At 43.5% G+C, this 25,319-nt stretch overlaps 1 protein-coding gene across 1 annotated transcript in view; it reads right to left on the reverse strand.

The window, feature by feature from the left end:
* CCDC80 (coiled-coil domain containing 80) overlaps window positions 1–23,860 on the reverse strand; it is a 34,642-nt gene extending 10,782 nt beyond the window's left edge. Inside the window, exons 1-4 of the mRNA XM_015069200.3 lie at window positions 23,720–23,860; window positions 21,385–23,291; window positions 13,327–13,483; window positions 1,271–1,407 (exon numbers count right to left, since the gene is read on the reverse strand). Of these exons, the coding sequence (XP_014924686.3) occupies window positions 1,271–1,407; window positions 13,327–13,483; window positions 21,385–23,280 (2,190 nt within the window). The 5' untranslated portion in view covers window positions 23,281–23,291; window positions 23,720–23,860. The remainder of the gene's footprint in view (window positions 1–1,270; window positions 1,408–13,326; window positions 13,484–21,384; window positions 23,292–23,719) is intronic.
* Window positions 23,861–25,319: the final 1,459 nt, after the last annotated feature.

Consider the following 25,319-nt stretch of genomic DNA (forward strand, 5'->3'; position numbering starts at 1 on the left):
ATTTTCCACCAGAAGGAGCACCGTTCTCTGGCCATCAGGAATCTAGATAAACTCTGTGATTCCCAGAGGCTGTTTTATTGAGCAAGCATACCTTAAAATTAGACCATGTTTCTAGGGGTATCCTTAGAAAAAAAGTTGGAATCCACCTTAAAGATAATGCAATTCAGTTTCCTGGATCAGAGCTTCCTGCACTTATAACAGCAACCTAAGATGGATTTGATGGCTGGCTGAGCATTGTCAGCATAAACTACAGGGAAGTCTGGAAATGGCTTGGAGATATGCCCCCAGTGGGAATTCAGTAAGCTAGAATGTAAAAGCTGGCAGAGACCTTTGGGCCCATCCAGTTCAGCCCCTCACGTTATAGGTGGGGCAACGCAAGCGAGGAATGCATTAAAGAAGGGAACTCTCTCCAGATCCAGAAGAAGACTACAGGTTGAATGACCTATTCTGATGGCCCAGATAACCTTTCTCCTGATGATCTTCATGTAAGCATGGTATGCTATTGGTGCACTAGAATAGTAAAGACAGTGCAATCTGGAGTCAGCCTGTGTGGGTACCAAGCCCAATGCTAAGTGGGTAAACTTGGGCATGTTACTTAACCACGCTGGGCCTTTGTTCTTCTGTGACATGAAGATAATACTCATTATTTATCTCAGAGATTTGAGATAGGGATTGTAAAGGGCTGAGGTAAGTGCCTGGTATAAGGAAGATACTTAATAAAGTTAGCTATTTTTGTTAGTATTAGTATTAGTATTAGTATTAGTATTATTAGTATTACTACATGGCACAATTTTTCATGGTTCAGAACTTCTGTCCCTAAGCATAAGAAGAAAGTAGGTATAAAACCCTACTGTCTTGTCCATGTGGGATTGAGAGGTAAAACTTCCAGGCCCTTCCAGAGTGGGTCCATGTTAAATCTGACCTTCCTGAAGGAAGAAGCCAACTACTTTTCACCTTTTATCCCCAGGGCCTGGGACATCATAGCTACTCAACCAGTGTGTGATGAATGCATGACATTGATGTTACAGAAGAGTTTAGTCTGAGTCAAACAGCTGGGCCATATGAGGTCATCCAACCCAGTTCTTTCCATAGACTACATTTGTAGGCACAAATTCTGTAAGATAACGTGGAATATCTGGACCTTTTCAAAACCTTCCCACTTAATAAAATAATTTGTGCTTATTCATACGTCTAATAGATTCATTGACAAAAAATTCAAAGTTGCTATTCTAAGGAATGGAACTGTACTGTCTAAAACAGAAACCTGTACCTTGACTCTCAGGTCCACGTCTGTGAGCACCATGAAGAAGTCATTATAGGTCATTCCATACTCTTTCCTCAGCTCACCAATGAGATGCTGGTCTACCAGGTCCTCATCATCCACCACTCGCATGGGTTTTTCATTATCTTCAAGGAAATGAAATGTGAATGAATATGGGTGTGACAAGACTGAAATAAGTGGGAAGCTCTGAGTCTCCATCCTGAGTTAATTAGAACAGCTTTCATTAGTTGCACACATTCAGCTAACATTTTGTTTGAACACAAGTTCCCCAAGTGAATAAGTAAATGTAGAAATAAATGAATAAACTCATTTTGAAAGTCAATTCTCTACAGATAATCAAGCCCCATCTGTGCCTACCCTGATGGTAGGTAGTGAATCAGAAGGAGCAAAGTGAGAGTGAAGGCTGCTGACTCACCCCTGGAAGAAGACTGCCAACTCTATCCTGGGAATGAGTCATCACCCCATCTCACCAAGGAGCTTTTAAATTTATTTTAGTTTTTGTTTCTGTTTTTAAAAAAATGTTTGGTTTTTTTTTTTAGTTTTCATTATTTATTGAGTCTAAAATCTCTGTCTTTTCCTCACTTTTATTACAGAATCACTTTGAGACTCAGTGAACCATGTCACTGCTATAGAGAGAAACAAGCCTATGTTCAGACCTGCCCAACAGGTTCATTTTAACTCCAAAAATGTAGAGTTCTCCATAATACAATTTTTTAAGTTCATTTATTTATTTTGAGAGAGAGAGAGAGAGAGACACTATGAGCAGGGGAGGGGCAGAGAGAGGGAATCCCAAGCAGGCTCCGCGCTGTCAGTGCCAAGCCCGATGACGGGCTTGATCTCATGAACCATGAGATCGTGACCTGAACTGAAATCAGGAGTCAGACACCTTAACCCACTGAGCCACCCAGCTGCCCTCATTATACAAATTTTGTAAGTGAATACAATTTCAAGCAAAGTGTTACCAAATGTACAGAAGGTTTTAACCATTATATATATTTTTAAAACATCAAGCCCTAAAAATAAATTATTATACTTCAAAATGGTTCTTGAACATGTCACTAGGTGGATGGGAAGTTTGAATATGGCAACTCTTAAGTCTGGAAATCAGTTTAACATCTCTGAGATGAAAATGCTACATTCCTCCCAGGTCACAGTGTTTCCCTCAACCCTACAAAAAATTTTATCTGCCAAATGACTCCCTGTATTTAAAAAAAAAAATGTGAAAAAAATAAAGTCAGCAAAGATGTGATCATAGATATATCTATAATCTCACTAAGACTCTATCACTTATTGTCCACATTGCTACCCACTGAATAGTACTACAGTAGAAACAGCCATGGTTTTACAGATACAGAGGTTATAGGGCTTGAGTACCACAGACCATTGCTCTTTTACTCATAAAAAGGGGATGATTACAATTTAACTATTACTTTGGTTTATTTGACTAGGATCACTGAAAGTACACAAACAAGGAACTTGATTTCCTGTAAAGCAGATCAAAATGCAAAGACAAAGAATCTGTTTTCTTCCCCCAAATTGTGACAGTTCTTCACAGAGGCAGTTCAAAGGCATGGGAGCCCATAGCTTATATGAGGACCAAGCGCTCTGCAAAGTGAAAAATTATATGCTTCGTACATATAAACTACTTTTTAAACAATTTTTAAACGTTTATTTATTATTGAAAGACAGAGAGACACAGAGCATGAACAGGGGAGGGGCCGAGAGATGGAGAGACACAGAATCTGAAGCAGGCTCCAGGCTCCGAGCTGTCAGCACAGAGCCCGATGCGGGGCTCGAACTCACAAACCGCGAGATCGTGACCTGAGCCAAAGTTGGATGCTTAACCCACTGACCCACCCAGGCGCCCCCATATAAACTATTTGTTATGTTTACTTATTTATTTTGAGAGAGAGAGACAGAGACAGCAGGGGAGGGGCAGACAGAGAGAGGGAGAGAGAGAATCCTAAGCGTGGGGGTGGATGCCACAAACCGTGAGATCATGACCTGAGCCGAAATCCAGAGGCAGAAGCTTAACTGACCGAGGCACCCAGGCATCCCTAAACTGTTTTTTAAATGTACATTTTTGCTGTCATGAATTAATTACAAAGTAATTTTAAAAAATTGCCAGATTCATGTTGTTGGTTTTTGTTTACTATGTCTCATTGAGCTAAAAAAGCAAGTTGCTGAAGAAAATGCATAGTAGACAATATTCTTGCTTAAAAGGAAATAAAAGAAAATACATCTGTACAGGAATAGACACTGGAAAATGTCCAGAAGGACATCTAGTTGGTAACAATGGTCGCCTCTAGGGAATGGAAAAGGTGAGTGGACACTTCCACTATTTACACATGTCTATATTATGCAAAATTTAACAAGGAGCATATTTTACAATTAGTAATAATAATAAAATAAATAGTTAAAAACTGATTTAAAAATGTTTTTAATAACTAATGATTCTGAAACTTTACAAGCAAGATTTTCTCTTGAATCTAAGGATTCCTAGTTTTAATTCTCAGCATACTTTTGTTCATTCCACAAAGTATTTGTTAATACACTGGAGTGTAATAACAAAGTATTTGTTAATACACTGGAGTGTAATAACAAAGTATTTGTTAATACACTGTTAATACAAATAACAAAGTATTTGTTACACACTGTTAATACACTGGGAATGCAGCCAGTGTCCTGAGCTAAGTCTATGCTGGGTGCTGGATTCAGAAATGAGTAATTTGGATAGAGTTCAAATTCCTAATTAGAATCAAAATGAGACCATTATCTCTACCTCACAGAGAAAGTTACAAAAAGCACTAAATGGCTGAGATGGAAGGAAGTTGGAGAATGTAGTAGATTTCAAAAAATGGCCCCAGTTCTTCACCTTTCCCCATACCTACACTCTTTGTCCAGTGACTGTGGCTCCTCTTTACAGTGATGAGTTAAACTGTTGTGCCTCCCGATTCTGAGCTCATCTATACCACATGCTCCGGCCAGTGCTAGGTGATGTTAGCAAAAGTCACATAGAGGCTAGAAATGAGCCTGTACATTTGGGATTGCTCTTTCCTCCACCATCGCCATGAGAACAATATGCACGCTAGACTTCTGAAGAATAAGCTAAACCAAGTTACCCTGGCCTCAGCCCAGACGGGGCGATTCGAGATCAGCTGACACCAGTTGATCCCTAAAGTGTTCAAGCCCAGCCAAGATCAGCAGGACCACCCAGCCAACCAGCAGCTGACTGGACATGCATAAGCCAGCCTCACCAAGCTTGCCCAGCCCAGCCCAGCCCAGCCCAGGTGAGTTGAACCCTACAGGCTTATGACTGAATGTTTAATAATTACACGCCACTGGAGTGTGTGGGTCGTCATTACACAGCCTTATTGTGGCAACAGAGAAGTGATACGGACATTACCTAGCAGAACCCAGTCACGTTACTGAGAAACAATAATATATGGAGCATTAGATGAAACAGGGACTGAAGCAGACACTGTGGTGCACTGTCCAGATCCTGCCTTCAGAAGCAAGGCTGCTGTGAAGGTTAGCCGCTGACTCCCTCTCTGCAAATCACTGGCCTTAGAAAGGAGGTGCCTTTCTGCCAAGTCACACTCTTCCTAGGGGACAGCCCACATTCAGTGGCTGATGCAGTAGGGGAGATGTAAAAAACGTCCCCATTGCCTCCAAGTGAACTACTACTCCGAAGGGTTCATTGCATTACAACTAAAACTCCCTCTCTGTTCTCTCGTATCCCTCCCCTCTCATAAGCATTATTCCGAAGATGACTCCGCCATTAACCGCATGTATGCAAATCTCAGTTTCAGAGCCTGCTTCCCAGAGAACAAACCCATCACAGAGCCCACAAACGAGCAACTGGCTCAAGTTTACCCTACTAGTTAATAACAGAGTGAGGGTTAAGGCTCAGTTAATACGACCTCATTCTTATTGAGTATTCTCTCTACTTGACCAAAACATATCCCACCCAAGGACAGAGAAGACCTAGGACCAAGATTTAAGCCAACCTTCGTTCTAACTGGGATATAGCAAGAAACCTATCTCATGGCCTGTTTTCTCCTTTCAACTAAAAGATCTTCTGAAACATTTTGACCTGACATTAAAAATAAAACATTTTACACTTCCAGACTGCAGAGTATCTACATCCCAAATGAATGTTTGTGCTGAGGTGGAAAATCACAGTGAAAGCACTGATCAACGGTGGTTCCTACAAAGGATGACAGCAGCTCTACCATAAGACAGTGTCCCCCTCTGGCCCAATTCGGAGGAAGGGATGTGTGAGGCCAGCTCCCAGCTCCAGCTGCCTGCCCCTGCCCCAGATCTCCATTACGTACCACGATCCGTCTCAGTCAGGGCTCTCCTCGGTCTGAAAATGCAGCATCAATTTGGCAGCTTCTTGTTACATTTTTGTAACAGTTTTGCCAAAGCTCTCTAGTCCTTTGCAGGGCTTAGAAGCAAACATTCTTGAGGACGCAATCCTATAAACAGTCCGCATGGTCTTGATCCAGCTAAATGGATTCACAGATCCAAACCCATGTGGTGGGATTTGGTTATTCCACACAGCCTGTCCTTGACCTAAGATGACTTAGGAGGGACAGGAGGGAGCTTGAACTCTGTCACACCCTGGTGGGGACTGGTCCTGTAAGTGGGGCATTGGCCTGGGTTTCCATCCTTTAAGGATCTCAATTCCCAAGTTGAGGTGGTAATAGATTTCTTCATGTATTTGTTCTTCCATGTCTGACCACAGACAGCAATGACGTTGCAGAAAAATTCAGCTCCAGCAACAGCTTACTAATCACCAACTGTGTGCCAGGCGTTACATTCGAAGTTTCCATCTGTGATGGCTCCTTCTCTACGATATCTGTGGTATCTCCTACTCCCACTCTGTCTCACCTGAGTTCAGGCATTCTGCCAATGTTCCTGGACCATTTCAGCCTCTCCCACTGCTTCAGAAGTTCTTTATCTCCTCGAACAGTTTTTCAAAGCATGATCCACTGTCTACCCTCACCTGGGTAGACAGGTGGGGCACAATCACCTGGGGCACTTGTTAAAATTACAATCCTTGGGTCCAGACCAATTTGATCAGAATTTCTAGAGGTGAGGCTCAGGAATCTGCATGTTAACAAGTTTTCTGGGTCGCTATGTTGCCATCTAAGGACAGGGAACAAGGACAGGATAAAATCCAAATCCTAGGCATCGCAGCCAACGCCATTTCTGCTCTGGACTCAGTCTATCTTAGCGAGCTGATCACTTAACTCTTCCATACAATATGCTCCAGCTTCTATTTTCAGTTTCTAGAAATATGCCTTCTCTTCCTGGAATGCTATCCCTACCCCTGTCTACATGGGAATTCCTAATTACTTCTGCAACCTATCTTTACCTCACCTATGCACTCACAATACTTTTAGCCGCTTCTGCAATAATGCTTATCACCCTGCATTGAAACAGGTTGTTTACACATCTATCTTTCCACTAGATACGAGTAGTTCATCAACAAGGACTAACCTTTGATGGTCTTCTAAATCCCTGTAGCCTGGCACACATAGACACTAGGTACAGATTTGGCAACCATGACATCTCTCCCCTAAGAAAGATGTCACGTGAGAAAAAACTATGTCCTCGAGTCTGGGTCCACATAGAAAATGCATCACCAAACCCTTACACTTCCTGTATCTTGTGAGTCTATAACACAGCCAGTCTAAGTATAATTTGAGAAAGCTCATCGTATAGATTTATTTTCTAAATTTGGGTTTTCACATATGAGGTCTTATAATTGTATTAACCACATTTAAAAATTTCTATATATTATGATATTTTGACATGTTAAAAACCCTTTCTGACTAGGGAGAGACTGCCTCTCCCAAAGCTAGCCAATTCTTAGAGACAGCAAATCTGCAGCCTGCAATAGCTCTCTGAAATGCAAACCAACCAACCCAATGCCCTACCTCCTCTCTCTGACACGTGCACGCCAGGAAACAATATTCCTCTTCCTTAATCATCCAGGGTCAGGTACCAGGCAACTAGGGACCAGTCCTATAACCCAAAGCCTGGTGAAATTATTCAAACTAGCCAATCAGAAACTATGTACTTTGTCCTGCCTCACCTTTCTCTTGGGAACCCCAATAAAGACAGTGACCTAGGCTCTCCCCTCCTTGCTCTTACTGCTGCTTTCTGACCCAACCCTGGCTCCACTTGTGGGCCTAGGGGGCGTGCTGCAATTTCCTCTCTGGGACCCATGAGCAATAAACTCTATTTTCCTTTGGCATTCTGATCTCTTGAGTGTCATCCACTGCACTGCACCATTCATCACCTACCTTAATAAACCCTTTCCAGGGGTAACACACAACACAGATAAAATCTATTTATATGGCATTTAAAATATAACTATCCTGGGGTGCCTGGGTGGTTCAGTAGGTTAAGCACCTGACTTCAGCTCAGGTCATGATCTTGCGCTCTGTGAGTTCAAGTCCCGCATCGCGCTCTGTGCTGACAGCTCAGAGCCTGGAGCCTGCTTTGGATTCTGTGTCTCCCTTCTCTCTCTGCTCCTCCCCCACTTATGCTCTGTCTCACTTTGTCTCTCAAAAATAAATACATGTTAAAAACATTTTTTTTAAATAATAAAATATAACTATCCTATTCAAGAAGTCAGCACAGGCCAAAGTTATGGATAAATCTGAAGGCAAAGACTCCATAAAAAGCTGAATCTTTTATTTTAATGATATTTCTGGGATTGCTGACGATACCCTGGCCTCCAGCTATGGGATTTACTTTCTTTTGATTGGAAACAGATTAATTTAAAGGACTCTGTAGTTGATTCTCTTGCTCCTATTTTACTATATGAATGGGTCAGTTGCCTGCCTACCAACCCATTGTGAAATGAGTGTCTGGATCAAATTGATAGGGGAGACTAACCTGGCCATTCCTGATCACAAAGTTGCTGCTTTCTTGGTCTCTAGAAAGAGCAACTTGTCCTATCTATGAAGAAAACATCCTGCCAGATTCTTTTCTGTCCTACAGATTGACTCCCCCAAACCTGGGAAGTTATTTAAAATTTATTTGAAAATATATTTAGAAATCTTTAGTGACTTCACATGGTTTACCAAATAAAATTTGATTTCTCTGTGCTGGTATTTAAAATCCTTTAAAATCTGGTGCCAACCTCTCTTTCACTCTGTCCTACACTTAACCGTCTGCTCTCCACCAAACCTAGCTGCAAATCAGAACCACTTGAGCAACAGTTTAAAAATATAAATTCCTGGACCTTATCCCCAAACTGGGTCAGTATCTTGGAATTGGGAAGAGAACTGGAGTCTCAATTTTCATTCTAATTTAGAAAGAGTACCTATAAATTGATATTAAGAAGAACAATCTTAAGAAGAAATTGATATTAAGAAGAAAAAAAAAAGGCAAAGGACACTAAAAACAAAGTATGAATGCTCCTCAAACACATGAAAAAATGTCCAATCATACTCATAGAAAGAAAAATGCAACCCACCAACACACTACGCTAAGATCTCATTTTTCTTTACCACATTGGCTGAAAACATTCACAAGCTTGGTTGTTCAGTCTTTTGGAGAGCTTTAGGGAAACAGACACTTACACATTACTGGTGGGATTGCAGTATGATACAACTTGTATGGAGAGAAATCTGCTGATATCTAATGAAATTAAATACATTTTCCATTTGGCCCAATAATCCTGATTCTCAGAATCTATTGTAAAGATATACCCACATAGATAGAGTAACATATGTATAAGGTGATTTACTGTGAAACCATTTATAATAGCAAAATAGTGAAAGCAATCTAAATGTCTATTAACAAGGGTACTAGTTAAACAAACTATGATAGGATCTCACAATGGCTTAATAAAGAATTAGGACGATTTTTGTATACTCGTAAGGGAAGATTTCCAGGAAATATTTTTTAGGTGAAAAAAGCAGAGTCCAGAGTATTATATATACTATATTTTGTACTAAAAGTGTGGAGGGAATACAGATGTTTATATTTATTTGTATTTGCATAAAGAAGCACTAAATTCATAAATAAGGAATCATAAAAATACCTATGGGGCAGAGGTCAACAGGGTAAAGGGGTCAGGAATGGGTGTAACATTTGTCTGTGGATACCTTTTTGTGTAGCTTTGACTTTGGAATCCAAAAATCCAATTCTCTTTAAAAAAATAAATAAAAACAAAAAGTACTTTGATAGAATCATCATCTGTCAACAAATCTACTCCATTTTCAAGGCTCCTCCAATGAATCAACCCACTTTTCGAAATTTTCTGACATTTACACCTTCTCTAATGACTGCAACTGGAAGAGCTAATTCCTCCACCACATTCTCCAAGCACTTGTTTTGTATGGTTGGCTTATCAGGTGCTTTTCACTCCTTGATCATCAGAGGTTGATCTTGACACTGACACACTTGAAAGGCAAGAAGGCAGTGAAACGGGATGATGGACAAGCTGGGGGCAGGCTCCCCCGCCTCGAGGACACAGCGTGATTGATAATCAAAGACGGAATAAACAGAGAGGGACGCCAAGCCAGTGTCTGGAAGTGTGATCACTCCCCCAGCCTTGCCTCGCTGCACAAAGTGGCAGGGTCTGAAGAAGGCAGCTGCCAGGCACTGTCACTACTGATGGAAGAAAGGAGGAGTTGGGGCAAAGGGTCAAATTTTCAGGTGCTCCTGAGGAAAAGTGACACTCTACATTGTTATGGAGCCTATGGGGCTTGTCCATAAAGAACAATTCTCTTCAACAGGATCAAAGACAGAAAGAGAATATTAGGCTGAAATGGAGTCTATCATTTTCACCTATCAAAGGTATTTTAGAAATGCACCCATGAATTCTTTATTCATGGGACTATGGAATCACTTTCTTTCCTGTTGTCATGTTCCATCCATGAGCCCATCAACTTCCCCACCTCCTTTCTCATCAATTACCCTTAGAGTCTTCTTCCTTCAAAGGAGGCCATCAAAGAACTTCCTTTGCCCCATAAAAATGTCCGTATGTTCTGGCCCTTAAAATCCGGTGATTGACTATCAGTGTCAAATATTTTTCAGCCCTCTATTCTGCTAAGAAAGAAACATGTTTGCTGTGCTTTCCCCTCAGTTTCTCTTTTCAGTTCTGCAACAAAGTGTCTTAGGCCAGCAACTTCTTCCCATCTGCACACTTAGTCTGTAATCCCTCCTCTTGACATAGATACAAATTTTTCTACCCAATTGATATTTTAAATACCACTAACAATTGGGAATGCTTTAATGTACCATGTCTTTCTAAACTCTCACATATAATATTATCTTGGATGAGAAAACCAGATGGGCTTATCCTGCATTGCAATTTGCTCAGGCATGAGTGACTTTCATTAGGCTAACGACTGAGAAATCTTAAGGTAAATTTCCTGGAATTTGTGGGTCCATCATTTATAGTTCAAATACACTTAGCAAGATGGACCAGCTGGTGAGTACAGCCCACAGTGTAGTTGGATGTGGGTCTCTGTTTTTGAGGCCCAGTAAAAGTCTGGAAGAGGAGAGACTACTTGATTTATTTTTAAGGAAAGTAAGGCCATCTGATAGATTTCCAGCTGAAAATTGGTCAAGGCTAGAGTTTGGTTCACTGAGCCCATGATGCATGCCAATTCCTGTTTTCCCATGGCTGGCTCCCAGTCTTGGCTGAAAGTTCTACGGCCTTTCCCATAAGGGTAAGCTGGGACATAACACGAGGAGAGAAAGGCCTTCCAGGAATTAAATGAGGAACAAAATAAAAGGCCCCCCCCTCCAGATCAAGTCCAAACTGCCATTCAGTGAGAGGCAAACACCAATGCACAATACCCGATTTCCAATAGGGCAGGGAAAAAAACCCTCAGTGCCTCTACAGCTCATATTTAATCCAGATGTCTAAAAAACAGCAGGATTAATGCTAAAAATTTGCCAAGGCAACACCAGATGCTTATAACAGTTGGGACCACATAGAGACTGAAGTAGAACATATAATGGTTTTTCCAAACTTCTCTGAAATAAGGAATGAGGTTTCTTTGTGTAAGGGTTGGTGGGCAACACATTTGACACTGGAAACACCTGGTGGAGGAGGCCTTTTATCACCAGCCAGCACCAGCTTCTGCACTAGATTGAATACCTACTTCCTTTCTAGACATCTGGGCTGTAATTAAGCTTACTGGATCTTGCTACTATTTAAAAATCCAGGAAGCTAATGGTTGAATCTCAGTTAAACACTAAATATGTGGCTTTGTAGTATTAGTCTTTTGGGCTTTGGTTTTATTACCAGGAGTAGTAATGCACCTTGTGACCTCGAAGGGCAGTCATGAGGGTTCACTGTTAACATTCTGTAATTAGCAGAAAGCAATTACAAGTCCCTTTTCATTATAGGTGCTCTAGTCCCTGTGACAGTTCGTTGATCTCCAGATGCCTGCCAGAAAAAATGGTGGTAATGATGACCACACCATAGTACTTATTATATGGCACATATTTATACACATTATCTTACTAAATCCTCACCATAGCCTGTGAAAGAGATATAATTATTTTCAAGGCTGAGGCTTAGGAAGTAATTTGCCCAAAGTCACACAAGAAATAAGTTGGGACTGTTGGTTTGAACTGGTCTGTTTGACTCTAGACCTTCTGTCGTATCTTCTGTTTGTATGTATGAGTATTGTTGTTTTGGTAAAGGACCTTGTTGTTGTTTTCTCTCCCAAACACACACCGCACAGGGATTAATGTCCACAAACCAATCACCAATCCACAATGATTTATGATGGGACATTGGAAAGGATGGAATTTATTTTCCTTTGGAGCTATCTCAGTGGAAGGTGAGTTAATAAAAAGAGAGAAGGCATATCTGAAATTCCATATCTGAATGAATTCTAGAGACCTGCTATACAATATTGTGCCTCTAGTTAAAAACACTATACCGTGCACTTAGAAATTAGTTAAGAAGTTCAGTCTTCTGTTGTGTTTTAACCACAATTTAAAAAATATGATTTAGAAGCCAGACAATATTCAAACCAAATGACATTCTCATGACATAATTATGACTACTATGTGTTCTATTACATCAAGATCACATGACAGAAAAATCTGTGAGCTAATGTGTTATATATATTGAAGCTAACTGTTAACTAATGGGGAAAATATGTTTTATATTCTTTCAGAGGAAATATATTTTATGAAAAATAGGCAGGATATGCACATGGTAAAATATGAAGGACTTTCATTATAGTTAAAATAAAAACTTTGAGAAGTCGAGAATACATGAAGGGTAAAAGTTTTTTTTTTAAAGATAAAGCCCCAGAGATGTAATAATTATAAAAGAAACTGGGTGGGTCAGATCTGGGGCTTCTGACTTTGTGGCTGAACTACTCACAGTAAGTCTTGCGACATTCCCATGAGAATTGCAAGAAGTTAGACAGCTGCCCAGCACTGAGCTGTGCACCTCCTGAGCCTCACATGCACCATTAATATGAAAAATTGTGAAAACTCTACATTCAGCCAAATTCTTCTGCTCTCCAAAAGGACTTGGGTGCAGTTCAGTCCACACTTTCAGTGACTTTTCATTTAGCTGAACAGCGTCTCTCAGCCCTCCCCAGTCTTGCCAGAGTCAAGTGCTTCCAAGGGCCTGGCAGGTCCCCATCTGTGAATGAGTCACCTGCAGCATGAAGGCAGCAGGAAGATCAGATGGTATTAGTCACAGGCAAGAAGACTCCAGATCCAGAAGAAACTGTCTACATACTTTTCTGGCTGCCCCACCACTGTATTACCTCTCACATTTTCCTCTACCTTATTGATCTGCAAACCATAGAATTCTTGCATATTTTTTTTTTCATTTTAAAGTGCCAAAAACCTACACCAGAACCATGTGGAACATTTAACATAAGTAGGTAGGTAAGCTGACCTTTGTTACGACAAGGAAAGAGCCCTCTGAATATCTGAATTTTCCTCTTAACTTCCCACTGACCTCTCCCAAAAAGTTTGTCCCACCTTACGTATGAGAAAAACAATAATGTAATTAAAATGTTTAAGAGAACCTAGCTGGAAGTGGTCGATTTTCATGGTGCTGTTGTTGACAGGGCCAAAGATGGTGATCACGGAGATTTTCCTGGTGGCCATCTTGCAGAAGCTTTCCAGATACTCATCTCGCTGTTGCACATACATGTTGTTCTCAACCTTAGGAGCGGTGATCAGCTAAAGGCAGGCGGAGGCAAGCAAATATTAATTCACAGTGATGATTGTACACAGAGGCAAAATCCAAAGGGAACATTTGGAATAGAGGGCTGGCAGTGACTGGCACTAAAGTCAACTAAAGCGCTCCCCTGGACACTTAGCATAGTTAGGGCCAAAACAGGCCATTCGGAAAGGCCCTCTTTATTTCAATGGTTCCAGACACCTTAGAGTTTTCTATTCCCACCAGTTATCTTTATCACCAGTCTCCATGTGCCTTAGTTTTCTCATCTGTGAACTCTGCACAGGAATACTTGTTTTGCAAGGCTGTTACGAGCATTACATGAATGCTTGACATGTCATTATTGTTCAATAAATGCTATCTCCTTTCCTTCCTTTTGGTCTTCATAATCCTAATTGGCAGCTCACACATTTGTAAGTTCAGTGGTTTTTACTCTTTTGTGTCATGTCCCATAGGGTTGAGAGAGCTTCATAACCAGGCTGGGGGCACTACAGAACATTCAATGACTCAGTATCTTTAGTAGGCAACTTGCAGAAAGTTTTTAGGATGGCCTTTTCGCCTATGTTTTGTCACACTGGGCCCATACAGAGCTTGTGGCAGACTTCTTTGACATTCGAATCCCCCAACAGGATGGATTTTTACTGTTTCATTTCAGCCTTCTTTCTAATTCAGACCTGGTATTTTTCACCTAACTCCTTGTGTCTTTCAAGCTCACTTTGAACCCCTGAGTTCTGGGGAAAAAAGAGGAAAAATAGAGCAAAAGAGAGAGATGCTGTAGTCAGTGGAGCCATCTGGGACAACATACGTTGTAATTTTGTAGAAAAAGAGAATATCCTTATTTTTAGGGCTCATGTTGAATGCTCTAAGAATGTCTCAATGCTCCTATCTAAGTGGATATAAAAGCTTTTCTCCTTCCTTGATTATTTTTGTGGCCTTTTCCTGAGCCTTCTCCAATTCTACCACATTTTTCATGAGCAGAAACCAGAACTGTATACCTCACTCCACAAGTGAGTGGGGTGGTGGTGTTCACCCGGCCCACTGATGTGAAATTTCATTCTGAGGATGACCAGGTCTTTGTTGAGCTCTTTGACCCCCCATACCTCACTAGGCTGGTGTCTGCAGTGAAGGCTCTCTATTGATCTTTTGCTAACTGGTCACTTAGCTTAGAGACCAGCTTCTATACACATTTCTCGAACTTGACCACATTCAAATTTATCAGCCACTTTTCTTTTTTCTTTTTCTTTTTTTTTGGTATTTCCTTTCCTTTCTTTTTCTTTTATTTTTTCAATATATGAAATTTATTGTCAAATTGGTTTCCATACAACACCCAGTGCTCATCCCAAAAGGTGCCCTCCTCAATACCCATCACCCACCCTCTCCTCCCTCCCACCCCCCATCAACCCTCAGTTTGTTCTCAGTTTTTAAGAGTCTCTTATGCTTTTATCAGCCACTTTGCTACTTGCCCATCTAAACTTACAAAATATTTCTGAAGTTTGTGACTATTAATTAGCTTGGCATTTTTCAGAAAGGAAGTCACCATGTTGCTAAACCTCGTCCTCACACTTTATGAAAATGGTTACTAAATCTGCTCCCAGCTTGATATTGGTATTTATCTTTCTCTGTCACAGATGTGTTAATTGTTGCCTGTAGGCTTTCCCTTTTAAAGATTTCCTGTGTCTGCCAAATTCTATCACTCGTGGATATCAAAATGTGTTCAATAACACTTTTGAGTGGAACATTAACAAAGATTTTTCTGGGATTAAATTTTTTTCCCCTCAGGTTGTTATTTACTTTAAGTAGTCATGATTTTGTTTATTTTTGATTTCATGTTTATATGCCTGTTCAGACAGACAGGGTTGGGTGGAAAATGCTTATTTTAGAAATGTAATTTCCCAAAGGAAAAATAGTATTTCCCCAAATGTATTCCTTGATTCATACTCAGCCTTAAAAAAAGATTTAAAGTGGCTATAAAAAATACACGGTGATGATATATTTGCTTTGTTTGTTAGTTTTTAATTAGCTTTATGATATTTGAAAGCATTTCTTCAGCTTTGGTGGTGGCCCAAATCTTGGAGTTTTATTTTCAGTTGGTATGTTTTAGGTTTTTCTTTCTGGCCATTCTTTGCTCACAAACACACTATTTTAAAATAAATGAATGTTTACGTGAAAACACAAAACCGTCAAAAACAAGGGTAAGTTCTACTGGTAATGATCTTGGATTCCTTTTTCTATATTTAGAATATATTTAGAGGAGTGCCCATGTGCTAGATGACTGATAGTTACCTGCCACTGTAACTTCAAATCCATACATTTCATTCTTGACATATTTTGCCATGAACCATTACAGTCTATGATATGACATGAAATGACAGGATTTCCAGATTCCTCAAAACTACTTCTGGTCCCTTTGTCCTTCTTGTGCATAACTGGGGTTTGCAGACCATATAGAATCTCGTACAGAGCCTCATCCTCCCCTGCCTGGCAGCTTTTCTCGGTACCTCTGAACACCGTAGCCTGAGGCCATTGGATACCCAGTGGGAATCCAACAGAGGTAAATAAAAAGCCCTGATGTTTATTTGCATCTCAGGACCTATGCCCAGGGATGCCTTAACCCACCAGTGAGGTGACATTTATTTTGCATGACTCATTTCCTCCCTCCCTCGGCAACCTGGCCCCAGGCTCTCTCTTGCTAACCTTTCCTCTTATTCCTCCCTTACAAGACCTCTTCACTCTTCAGCCAGACTGCTCTCAATGGTGAAATGAAAGGAATCTGGGCAGAGTGGCACAGAGAAAGGGTGTCTGCAGCCAAAGCAGGAGGGCCTGAATTTTCTCCTAGTTCAACCGTTGGCTACCTTGCAGCCTCAACAAGACCACTTAAACCTTATGAACCTTACCTTTTGCATCTTTATAACAGAACAACTCTGCCACTCATCAAGTAGTGAAAATCAAGAAAAAAATTCTATCTATCTATCTATCTATCTATCTATCTATCTATCTATCTACAGGCTGTGTGCACACAAACACCATACATGTATGTTGCCTCTGAAGAGTTCACTCTCATTCCTTCCTCTGCCTTGGCCCCTATCACTCTTTCCACCCAGAAAGCTCTCCCCTCCCCTCCCCCTTATCCACATCTCATGTAGTCTTCAAATGCAAGATCCTTCTTAATGCCTTTACTGGCCCACAATGGCCACTTTCTTCTTTTAATTGCTCTTCAGATGCAGGCCCACATTTCTTGGGTCCCACAGATTACTCCAGCCAGAGGAGAGGAAGTGGTCCCCTGCTGAGGAATGTCTAGATGCAGCCTGCAAACCAGCTGATAAAGACACTCCTCCCCCCCCACCCCCATTTAATCTGCTCCTCGAGTTTGTATCAGAGGAGGCTGATCATGTGAACATATTTTGGCGACTCTTTCTCTGTATACTGACACCTCCAGCCCATTCACTGTTCAGTTCGGCAGTATTTCCAACGGTATTTAAAATGGTAACCGTGTCCAGTCCCCTCTTCCTAAAAAGAGCATCCTAGAACTTTTTGGTAAACATTATTGTCTGACACTTGCCCTCTTTCCAGTTTGGTGGTGATAAATCAGGGCATGTGTCATGAATAGAGAATTGTGTTGTGTTCTTTTTTACATTTCTGTTTCCAACTGGTGTGTTGGCACAAGGAGCCTCAGAATGTCATGAAGCCAGTTTGCATAAGTAAAGGGAGCAAACAGGAATGGGAGGATGCCAGAGGGAAGATATTTTAAGTCTCAGCTTCTTCTAAGTGCTGTGCTAGGATCAAAACACGAGATTTTTACAGGATTCTGAAAAATGACATTCAAGCTAGTCGTCTCAGTAAAGCAGAGCTTTGTATCCCTTTCTAAAATTAAACCAAATAAGTGGCTTGTTGTCCCAATACCCAGATTTCTGAGGTAAGGCTAAAAGTGTGAACCCAGTTGCATTAGAAGAGATTCAGTCTCCAAAGAGTACTTAAACTTGATCTCGAGTCTATGCAGTCCCACATTATGAGGCCTCTTGCTAATTGACAAGTAGGGACATCTTGGGGCACAAAGTGGTGGCTTTAGAGCTTGGCTCCACATAGTTCCAATGTTTTCGTGATAAAAGGCTTAACTGTGTTCTTACGTTGTCAGTCCCAAACTGACACCAACCGGTCTGAGGGATTAGGTTAACAGGGATTCAGTCTATTGTTCTCCACTGACTGAGGGCCAGGAAAGCCAGAGAGCTAAGGTGCAGAGAATTACCTGGGCATTAAAGGCGGAAACTCTACATTGTTGCTTAGCAAAAAAATGTTGACAATTGATATACCTGGCTGTTTACCTGAGTAATTTAAGGTTGAAAGTGAATTTTAAAACATCTGTATTGATTAACAGGATGAATCCTTAGTTTCCCCCTCACTTTACTGCTTATGCCCACTAGAAGCTCACACCCATAGGAAGGCAGAACAGAGGGAGAGGCTGGAATGTGAGCTTTAAAATCAAACAGGCCCGGGTGCCTGGGTGGCTCAGTCAGTTAAGCATTCAACTTTGGCTCAGGTCAAGATCTCACAGTTGGTGGGTTTGAGCCCCGCAACCAGCTCTGTGCTGACAGTGCGGAGCCTGCTTGATTTTTTTTCTCCCTCTCTCTCTCTGCCCCTCCCTGACTCATGTTTTTTCTCTCTCTCTCAAAATAAATAAATAAACTTAAGAAAAATCAAACAGACCCGAGTTCTAACTCTGACTCTGCCACATATTAGCTGCACACCTTGGGAAACTTCTCAACCTCTCTGAGCTTCTTTTCTTGGCTGTATGGTAGAGTTAATCAGTCCTTTCTCATGGGGTTGTTGTGAAAATTAAACCACACGGTTTTGGTGAAGCACCTTACGTTGCCAAAGGATGTGCCCTTTTCTGTTCACAGGCTGACAGGCAGGGGCTTGGAAGGGCTGACCTCTGGCCTCAGAGTAGGAAACCTGTTTTTACTTGCAGCTCCTTTGAAGGTCCCTACTATGATGTTCACTCATACCACTGCAGCCACCGTTTCTCTAAAAAATTGGATAAGGAGTGATTACATGATGTTTTCACATCTAAAGAATGATATAAATAAGTGTAAAAGCACTAGGGCTTTATGATAAATTGTACTTGGGCACCAGGTTACGGAAAAACTGGAAAGATGAGCTCAAAGTCCTGCGTGATTTCTGGGAGTGACACCTTATTTCAGTCCGAGCACACTGGGTTAGGTTGAGGCCAGTTGGAGGTATATGTTGTCAGCAGTCTTTAACAACTCAGAGCGTGCTGAGCCTTAGTGAATATTAATTGAATCACCGAACCTCCCGAGTAACATCGGCGTGTCGAATGGGAAAAATGAGTAGAAAAAGACAAATGGCACCAACAAGCCCTTTCGCCCAGAAACACAAGTCTCCTCTCTGCCTGGTGAAATGGAATTTCTTTTCTCTCCATCTTTTGCTATTTTGTCACGTTTATTTCATCTTGTCTTTTCTCGCCCATTCCTATTTTAGATATTAGCTCTTCAGAACACACACTTCTGATAGGATCATCAGCTGGGCACATGTGGGATGGCAAGATTGAACTGCCTCCTCTTGCTACTTTCTTTCTAATAACAAACCTGGTTCGTTCACCAGCCCCAAAGAGCAACACTGCCGTGAGCAATCCCAGCTGGTTTCTGTTTTGCCTCACATGACATCAGCACAAACTGTCGCTTGATTTTCATTTGCTAGAAATTTATGATCAGGGATACTGTTTAAAGCAGAAAATAGCCAGCTGGACTTTCAAATCCCTGACTAAGGGAGTAGAGAGAAAGGGGGAGAAATGAAAGGCATGACTAATATCAGGGATAGAGTATGAAAACCTCTTTCTTTTGACTCAGAAACCAGGGGCAATGGCAGTATTTGCCAGCCGGGTGCACAATTACAATCCTGACATTTTACCCAGGATTATTTCTCCCCTGCTTGAACCCTGCCCACGAGGAACACTTCGCCTGCCCTGTTGGCTAAATGGCCAGGGTTGGGTGATGTGCTTTCACAGGCTGGACTAAGTGCTGTGTACTCAGGAGGAGCACACGACCAATGCTTGCCCACGCCCCAAAGACAGCAATTGACTCCCTTGGGTTCTCTAATAAACATTTAAGTACCAGGTAATTCTTCTCTGAAATAGTGATTCTTTGGTTCTGACTAAAATATTCTCATTTAAATTTATGTCCTCTGAAAATAACCAAGTAGCTGTTAAAGTACTCTAGCAGACAGCATATCCTCTACTAGCTAATTTATATACTTTAAGGCTCAGTTAAAAATGAGTAAAATATACCAAAAAAAAAAAAAACACATAACAACACACATACACACACCACACAAACCTGTACAATCAATGAAAACTTACGTTTTGTTCTAATACATAGGTACACTATTGTGGAACAGCTAAGAGAATTTTGGGACATGTCTCGCCCATGATAAACACCACTAGGGACTCTGCTCAAATGCGTCTTTCAGCTTTTTTGAAACCACTAAAGATGAATGGACACCAGAGTCCCGCTGCTCAGATTCTTAATCCATTAATGACCAATTAATCCATCATTAGTCTGGAAAAACTAAAAGCCCCTTTGAGAGATGCCTTGAGAGAAGAGTGCCTGTCTCCTTTGGTGGGGATAATGCAAGGTGCAGAGTCACCTTGTGCCTTCGGTAGGAAAGATGCTGTCCTCGGTGGCATGAGAGGTCTCCTTCCCACCTGGGTATCTGAAAAAACTCATCCCTGACCCACATTGCCCAACATTAATTTCTGACCCTTTTCTCTGAAGTGATTGTATGGTACCTTCTCCTCCTTGACAGCTTGGAGTAAAATGACAGTATTAAGAAGGGGTAGAAATCTTGGAAGGGCCCTGAAAGAAGGGGCAAGGAGACATGGAGAGGGGAAGGAGCCATTCTCACACGGCTGATGACAACTGCCCTTACATTTAGGATGGGATTCATTTCTGTCCAAAGGCTTCCTTGGATTTGACTAGATTCTTTTATCATTCTTTGGATGGAGGCAAGTAATGGCCAAAAGAGAGAGCTCCTGAGATGGACCTACAGCTTGCTCAACATCAGTGGCTTCAGAAACACCCACAAAGTAGGAGAAAGAGCTGCTTGTCTCCTTACACACACACACACACACACACACACACACACACACACACACACACATTCATTTGACAGGGGCTCAGGAGAAACTGACATCTGTCTCTAGGGTATTGGAAATTCGAACAATCAACCCAGTTCCTCACACTCTACCTTTTTGGCCTCTTACTGGAAGCTGGGCAGTGACGAGGGAGGCAATCTTTAAGGGGAGAAGACTTCAGCTGGTTTTAAAGTATTTGTGAGGGTCACACCAACAAGGACCCTCCCCCACTCCCAGTCACACTCACTCCCCACCCAGGCTGCCTTACTTTCCTTTTTGAGGCTTCCATGTGTTGATACAGACCTAATTAGGGGGAAAAGGAAAAACTTTACCAATTCCCCACACACATGCATCTAGTTCCTAAGCTCATGAAGAGATAAGTCCTTTTCCTAAGTTGTCACCAGAGTCAAAGCATGCCATTTTAGGAACTATACCCAGAACTATCCCTTGAGAGAGAGCTAAGGGTGGGGGGTGGGCACTGACAGGTTTGGAAGAAGCTGAGCATAGGTGCCTCCCCAGGCACAAGGTCTGAGGTCCTCTGGCCATTGAGTCTGGACGTTAGGGCCAGGAATCTGTGTGGACAGAGGTTCACAGAGCACCGGCCTGGCCACCCTCTCTTGGCACACCTCCTGATCTTCTCCACATGGCCTGGGTTCAGCCACAGCCCGCCGTCTAGCAACATGATTTTAGGAAAATAACAAAGCAAACATTAACGTGCCCTGCTTCGGCCCACAGAACACTGCTGGGGAGATTACTTACAAGAAGTCGTCGTTTGCCTTCAAAGGACCCCAGCAGATCGGTCACAGACTTCCTGGGACTCTGAGCGAAGTGTTTTGTGGTGGGTTTCAGGTAGCCATCCTGCTCTGTTTTCCCTGCTTTTTTCTTCTTGCTCTTCTCTTTCTCCTGCCGGCTCTTTTTCTCAGCCTTATCCTTCTTCACTTGCTTTTCACTCTTGAGTAACTTGTCTGTTTTCTCATTTTTCACCTTTTTTTTCTTCTCCTTCTCAGGTTTCTCCAGCTTTTCGTGCTTTTTGGATTCCTTTGCTTTCTGGGGGGGAATATTCCCCACCTGCAACTCGTCCTCCAGCTGAGAGGCAGTTGGCCTGCTGAGGTCGTATTTACTCTCATACTCATTGCTAAGGATTTTGTCCTGGACTTTCTTTTTGGGAGGTTTCCCCTTCGCTGGCTTGTGAGGACCTGGCACCACGTTTGGGTCCCGGTGGCCGTGCTCCCGCCGGTCGGTGCGGTTGTCCCGGAGACGGCCCGCGCCCGCACGCGTGCTGTGCTCCGAGGCGGTGGTGGGAGGGGCCGCCGTGAAGCTCTCCAAGCTGGTGGCCTTGCTGGGCCTCCTGGTGGCCTGCAGCCTCTCCCTGTGCTGCTCCTTCCTGGGCTGGGGGTAGAGATTCTCCGAGGCCCCGGGCTCCCTGGCCGTGGCCACTTCAGCAGTTGCTGGGGGCCGGTGGGCGTCCGAGGAGGGGTGTGCCCTGGGGGTCCAGGGCCTCTGGGTGGTGGGAAAGGCCGTGGTGGTTGTCGGTCTTGCAGCCGCGGTGACCACCCGAGAGGTGGCCCGGGTCACTGTTGGCACTGCAGCAGGAGACAGGGTGGTGGCGGCCCTTGGGGTTGGAGGAGCGGGGGGAGCAGCGGCCGTGGCGGTGGCCGGCTTCCTGAGCACCTTCCCCCGAGTCTCTCTGGTCGGCGGGACTTGTGCTCGCCTCTGGTCTTCTTTTCTCTTCTCACCGCTCAGGCCTGGCCTTCCGGCTCCTCCACCATGGTTCCCCTCCTCCACCACCTGGCCCTCTACCCCAGACGCCTTACATTTTTGGACAAAACCCTTCTGCCTGATTTTCTCTATCCGGCGGATGGGGCCCTGGTCGATGATCTCATACAGGGCCTCCAGCCTGACCGGATACGGGTAGCGCTCCTCCACCTGCAGCGTCTTCTTCAACAGCACCATGCCGAACTTGCCCTTCTCCAGCTTCAAGAAGCTCATGAGCTTTGGGACGAGGTTGGGGTCCAGGGGCTGCTCCAGGACGCGGCCCTCGCTGGTGATCCTGCGCACCTTGCCTCCTTCCTCGCCGGCCTGGTGGAACAGCACGATCTGCTGGATGTGCCTCTCGGCCAGCTCGCAGTACACATCGTCCTTCAGGAGGCTCATCATCAGGCGGTAGTAGCCTTCCGAGGCGTGCGGCGCCGAGATGACCCACACCCTGTTCTTCCCTGCGAAGCTGGCGAGGATGTTGGGAGAGCTGGACCCAGAGGGGAAGCGCAACACTCTGGAACGGGCTGAGGACCCCTCATCTCGGATCATGTCACGCGGAGAGCTCGGGGCTCCTGGTCTCTGCTTCGGTCTCGCCGGGGCTCCACTGCCGCGCGGCCGGGCTGGCGGGGCTGTTGCGGGGGCCACCCTCAACACGGGCACACTCCTCCTTCTTTGGAGAGGCAGAAGCTTTGGTTCTTCCACAGTGGTTCTCTCAAGTCCCTGAGCCTTCCCTGTGTGCCTCAGAAGCCGAGCTGGCCTTCTGTGGACGGGGGAGACCAGGGGCACCTTCCGCCCTCCGTGGCTCCCTCTATGCATGGCATGGAGGTGGGGTTCTGATCCGCACACCAGCCACATTGCCAGCAGCATGGTAACACTGAGTCCCATTCTCCATGTCATTGTGCAATCCACTTTGAAAGGCAGCGGGGTCAAAAGACAGAGAGGGGGGAGGGGGAGTGAAAAAAAAAAGAAAGAAAGAAAAGAAAATCATTTAATTGCAAACAGAACTGGGCATTTTTTCTTTCTCTATCTTGGCCAAGGGGTGGGGGAAGGGATGGTGAGAGAAGAAGGAGGTCAGGGAATGGAAAATAGGATGAGATCCTGTTGCTTTTAAACCCCTGCAATTTGTTAGTGCTTAACAGAGACAGTTCCATTAAGCAGGAAACCCAGCTCAGTTCCCCCATTCAGCCTGCGTGCACCGTTTCCACGGGCTCTCTGATGCTCCAGAGAAAAGGCACACTGAGCACGCTAATGATGACAACATTCCTATTTCATTTCTTCAAATAAGCAACAAAGAAACAAACAAACACACCAAAGACAGAAAAGATTACACACTTACATGGTGGCTCATGGAGATGGAATGCAGAGGGTTTAAAAGGCAATCTGAAGTGTGGTCCCAGGACAGTTTTCTAGATGAAATACTTTTCCTCCCAAGCCTCTTTCTCCTTTGCAGGCTGAGCGGTACAAAGGGGGGTGTGCTGCAACTCCAGCTCCCAAAGGCGCCACCGACCCACAGCCTGTCCTGACCTGAGGGCTGAGCTGCTTTCTTCTTTCCTCTGGCTGTCTTTTCACCTTCTTGACAAGTAGAATGAGGTGAAAGGAGCTGTCCTTGTAAGTCTTTGCTTCTCCATTTGTCTGTAGTTTCTGCTCGGTCTTGTGTGTCTGTGTGTGCCAGTCCCCTGTGCCGACAACACAGGGCGCCCCTGGAAGTGGAGTCCCAGCTAGTCCTGAATCTTGCTCTCTCTTTAGAGTTCCAGGATCCTTCTTATCACCCTTTCCCCCACAGTCTGGCTTAGTCCCTTTGTTTCCAAGCGTAAAAGCACTGGGATTAATATGTTTTCCAGGCTGAGGGAAAACACAGGAATGTGATGTTGAAAAAGACTTTTTTTTCTTTTCCTGCGCTTCTCTCCTCCCTTTATTTCTCCCCACCTTTTTTTTTTCCTCCTCTTTTCCTTCTCCTTTTCTTCTTCCTCTTGCCTGGACTCGGTCCCAGAAATGCCAGGACAACCTCAGTTTTGATCCAAACCAAACTCAAACAACAGCAGCCGCTGGAAATCAAGGAAACTTCACTAAGAATTTAACAGATCAGCAAAACACCACCTCCTTCTCACTTCAGCACGTTGAGAGTGGACTCTCGGTGGGGAAGGGGAGGGCTGCTCTTTGGGGTGGGGGAGAGTTTTGAAACACTACCCATCATCATAAATCACTTTAGAATAGGATGGCTGAGGACTTAACCCCTTCCTTGCCAGGAAGGATAGTTTCCCTTCCTGTCTGTACTCACATTGTCCTTTGGAAAGGGAAAATTCTCAGATTTCTGCATCTGGCTGCTTGGCTTTCCTAGAGACAGATACTCGTTTGGCTCAGGGTGCTTGGCTGCACATCCACAGACAGTATATATATTTATAGTTCCATGTGTATATTTTTATCTCTTTCTCCCTGTTTCATGTGTTTAGTTTGAGGTTGGAAAAGCCCGTGGAAAACATGACTGGGTTGTTTTTATTTTATGCTAATTGGGGATCATATTACTGAGTTCTTGTTCCTAGTTTTCTCTTTGGCATGGAAGGAAGCTGGTAAAAGGTTAGAAATGTAAGCAATGGCTGCTGTTCTCCTGAGATTGTGATTGGTCATTACATCAGGAGAAGGGCATTATGATCTCTAGTTCTGGGCTCTGGCTAGAGACGCTAGGCTAAGAGAGAGCTTCCTCGGAGAACATGATCGTGTGTCTGGGGGTGTGGGGGGGGATGTAGTGCAGTATTGTGCTCCCAGAGGCTTCTGCTGTCTGGAGGGTTTTAGGCAATCCTTAGAAGTTGTCATATCAGGTTCCAAAGGAGAGACTGAGACAGCTCTGTGCATCCACCTCCTGGACCTGCCAGGGGGATTTAGCTCTTGGTGGTGAGAGAAGGCGCCTCGGGGTATACAGATATTTAGCCCAGTCTCTG

The sequence above is a fragment of the Acinonyx jubatus genome, chromosome C2, assembly GCF_027475565.1.
Source record: "Acinonyx jubatus isolate Ajub_Pintada_27869175 chromosome C2, VMU_Ajub_asm_v1.0, whole genome shotgun sequence".
Lineage (NCBI taxonomy): Eukaryota > Metazoa > Chordata > Mammalia > Carnivora > Felidae > Acinonyx > Acinonyx jubatus.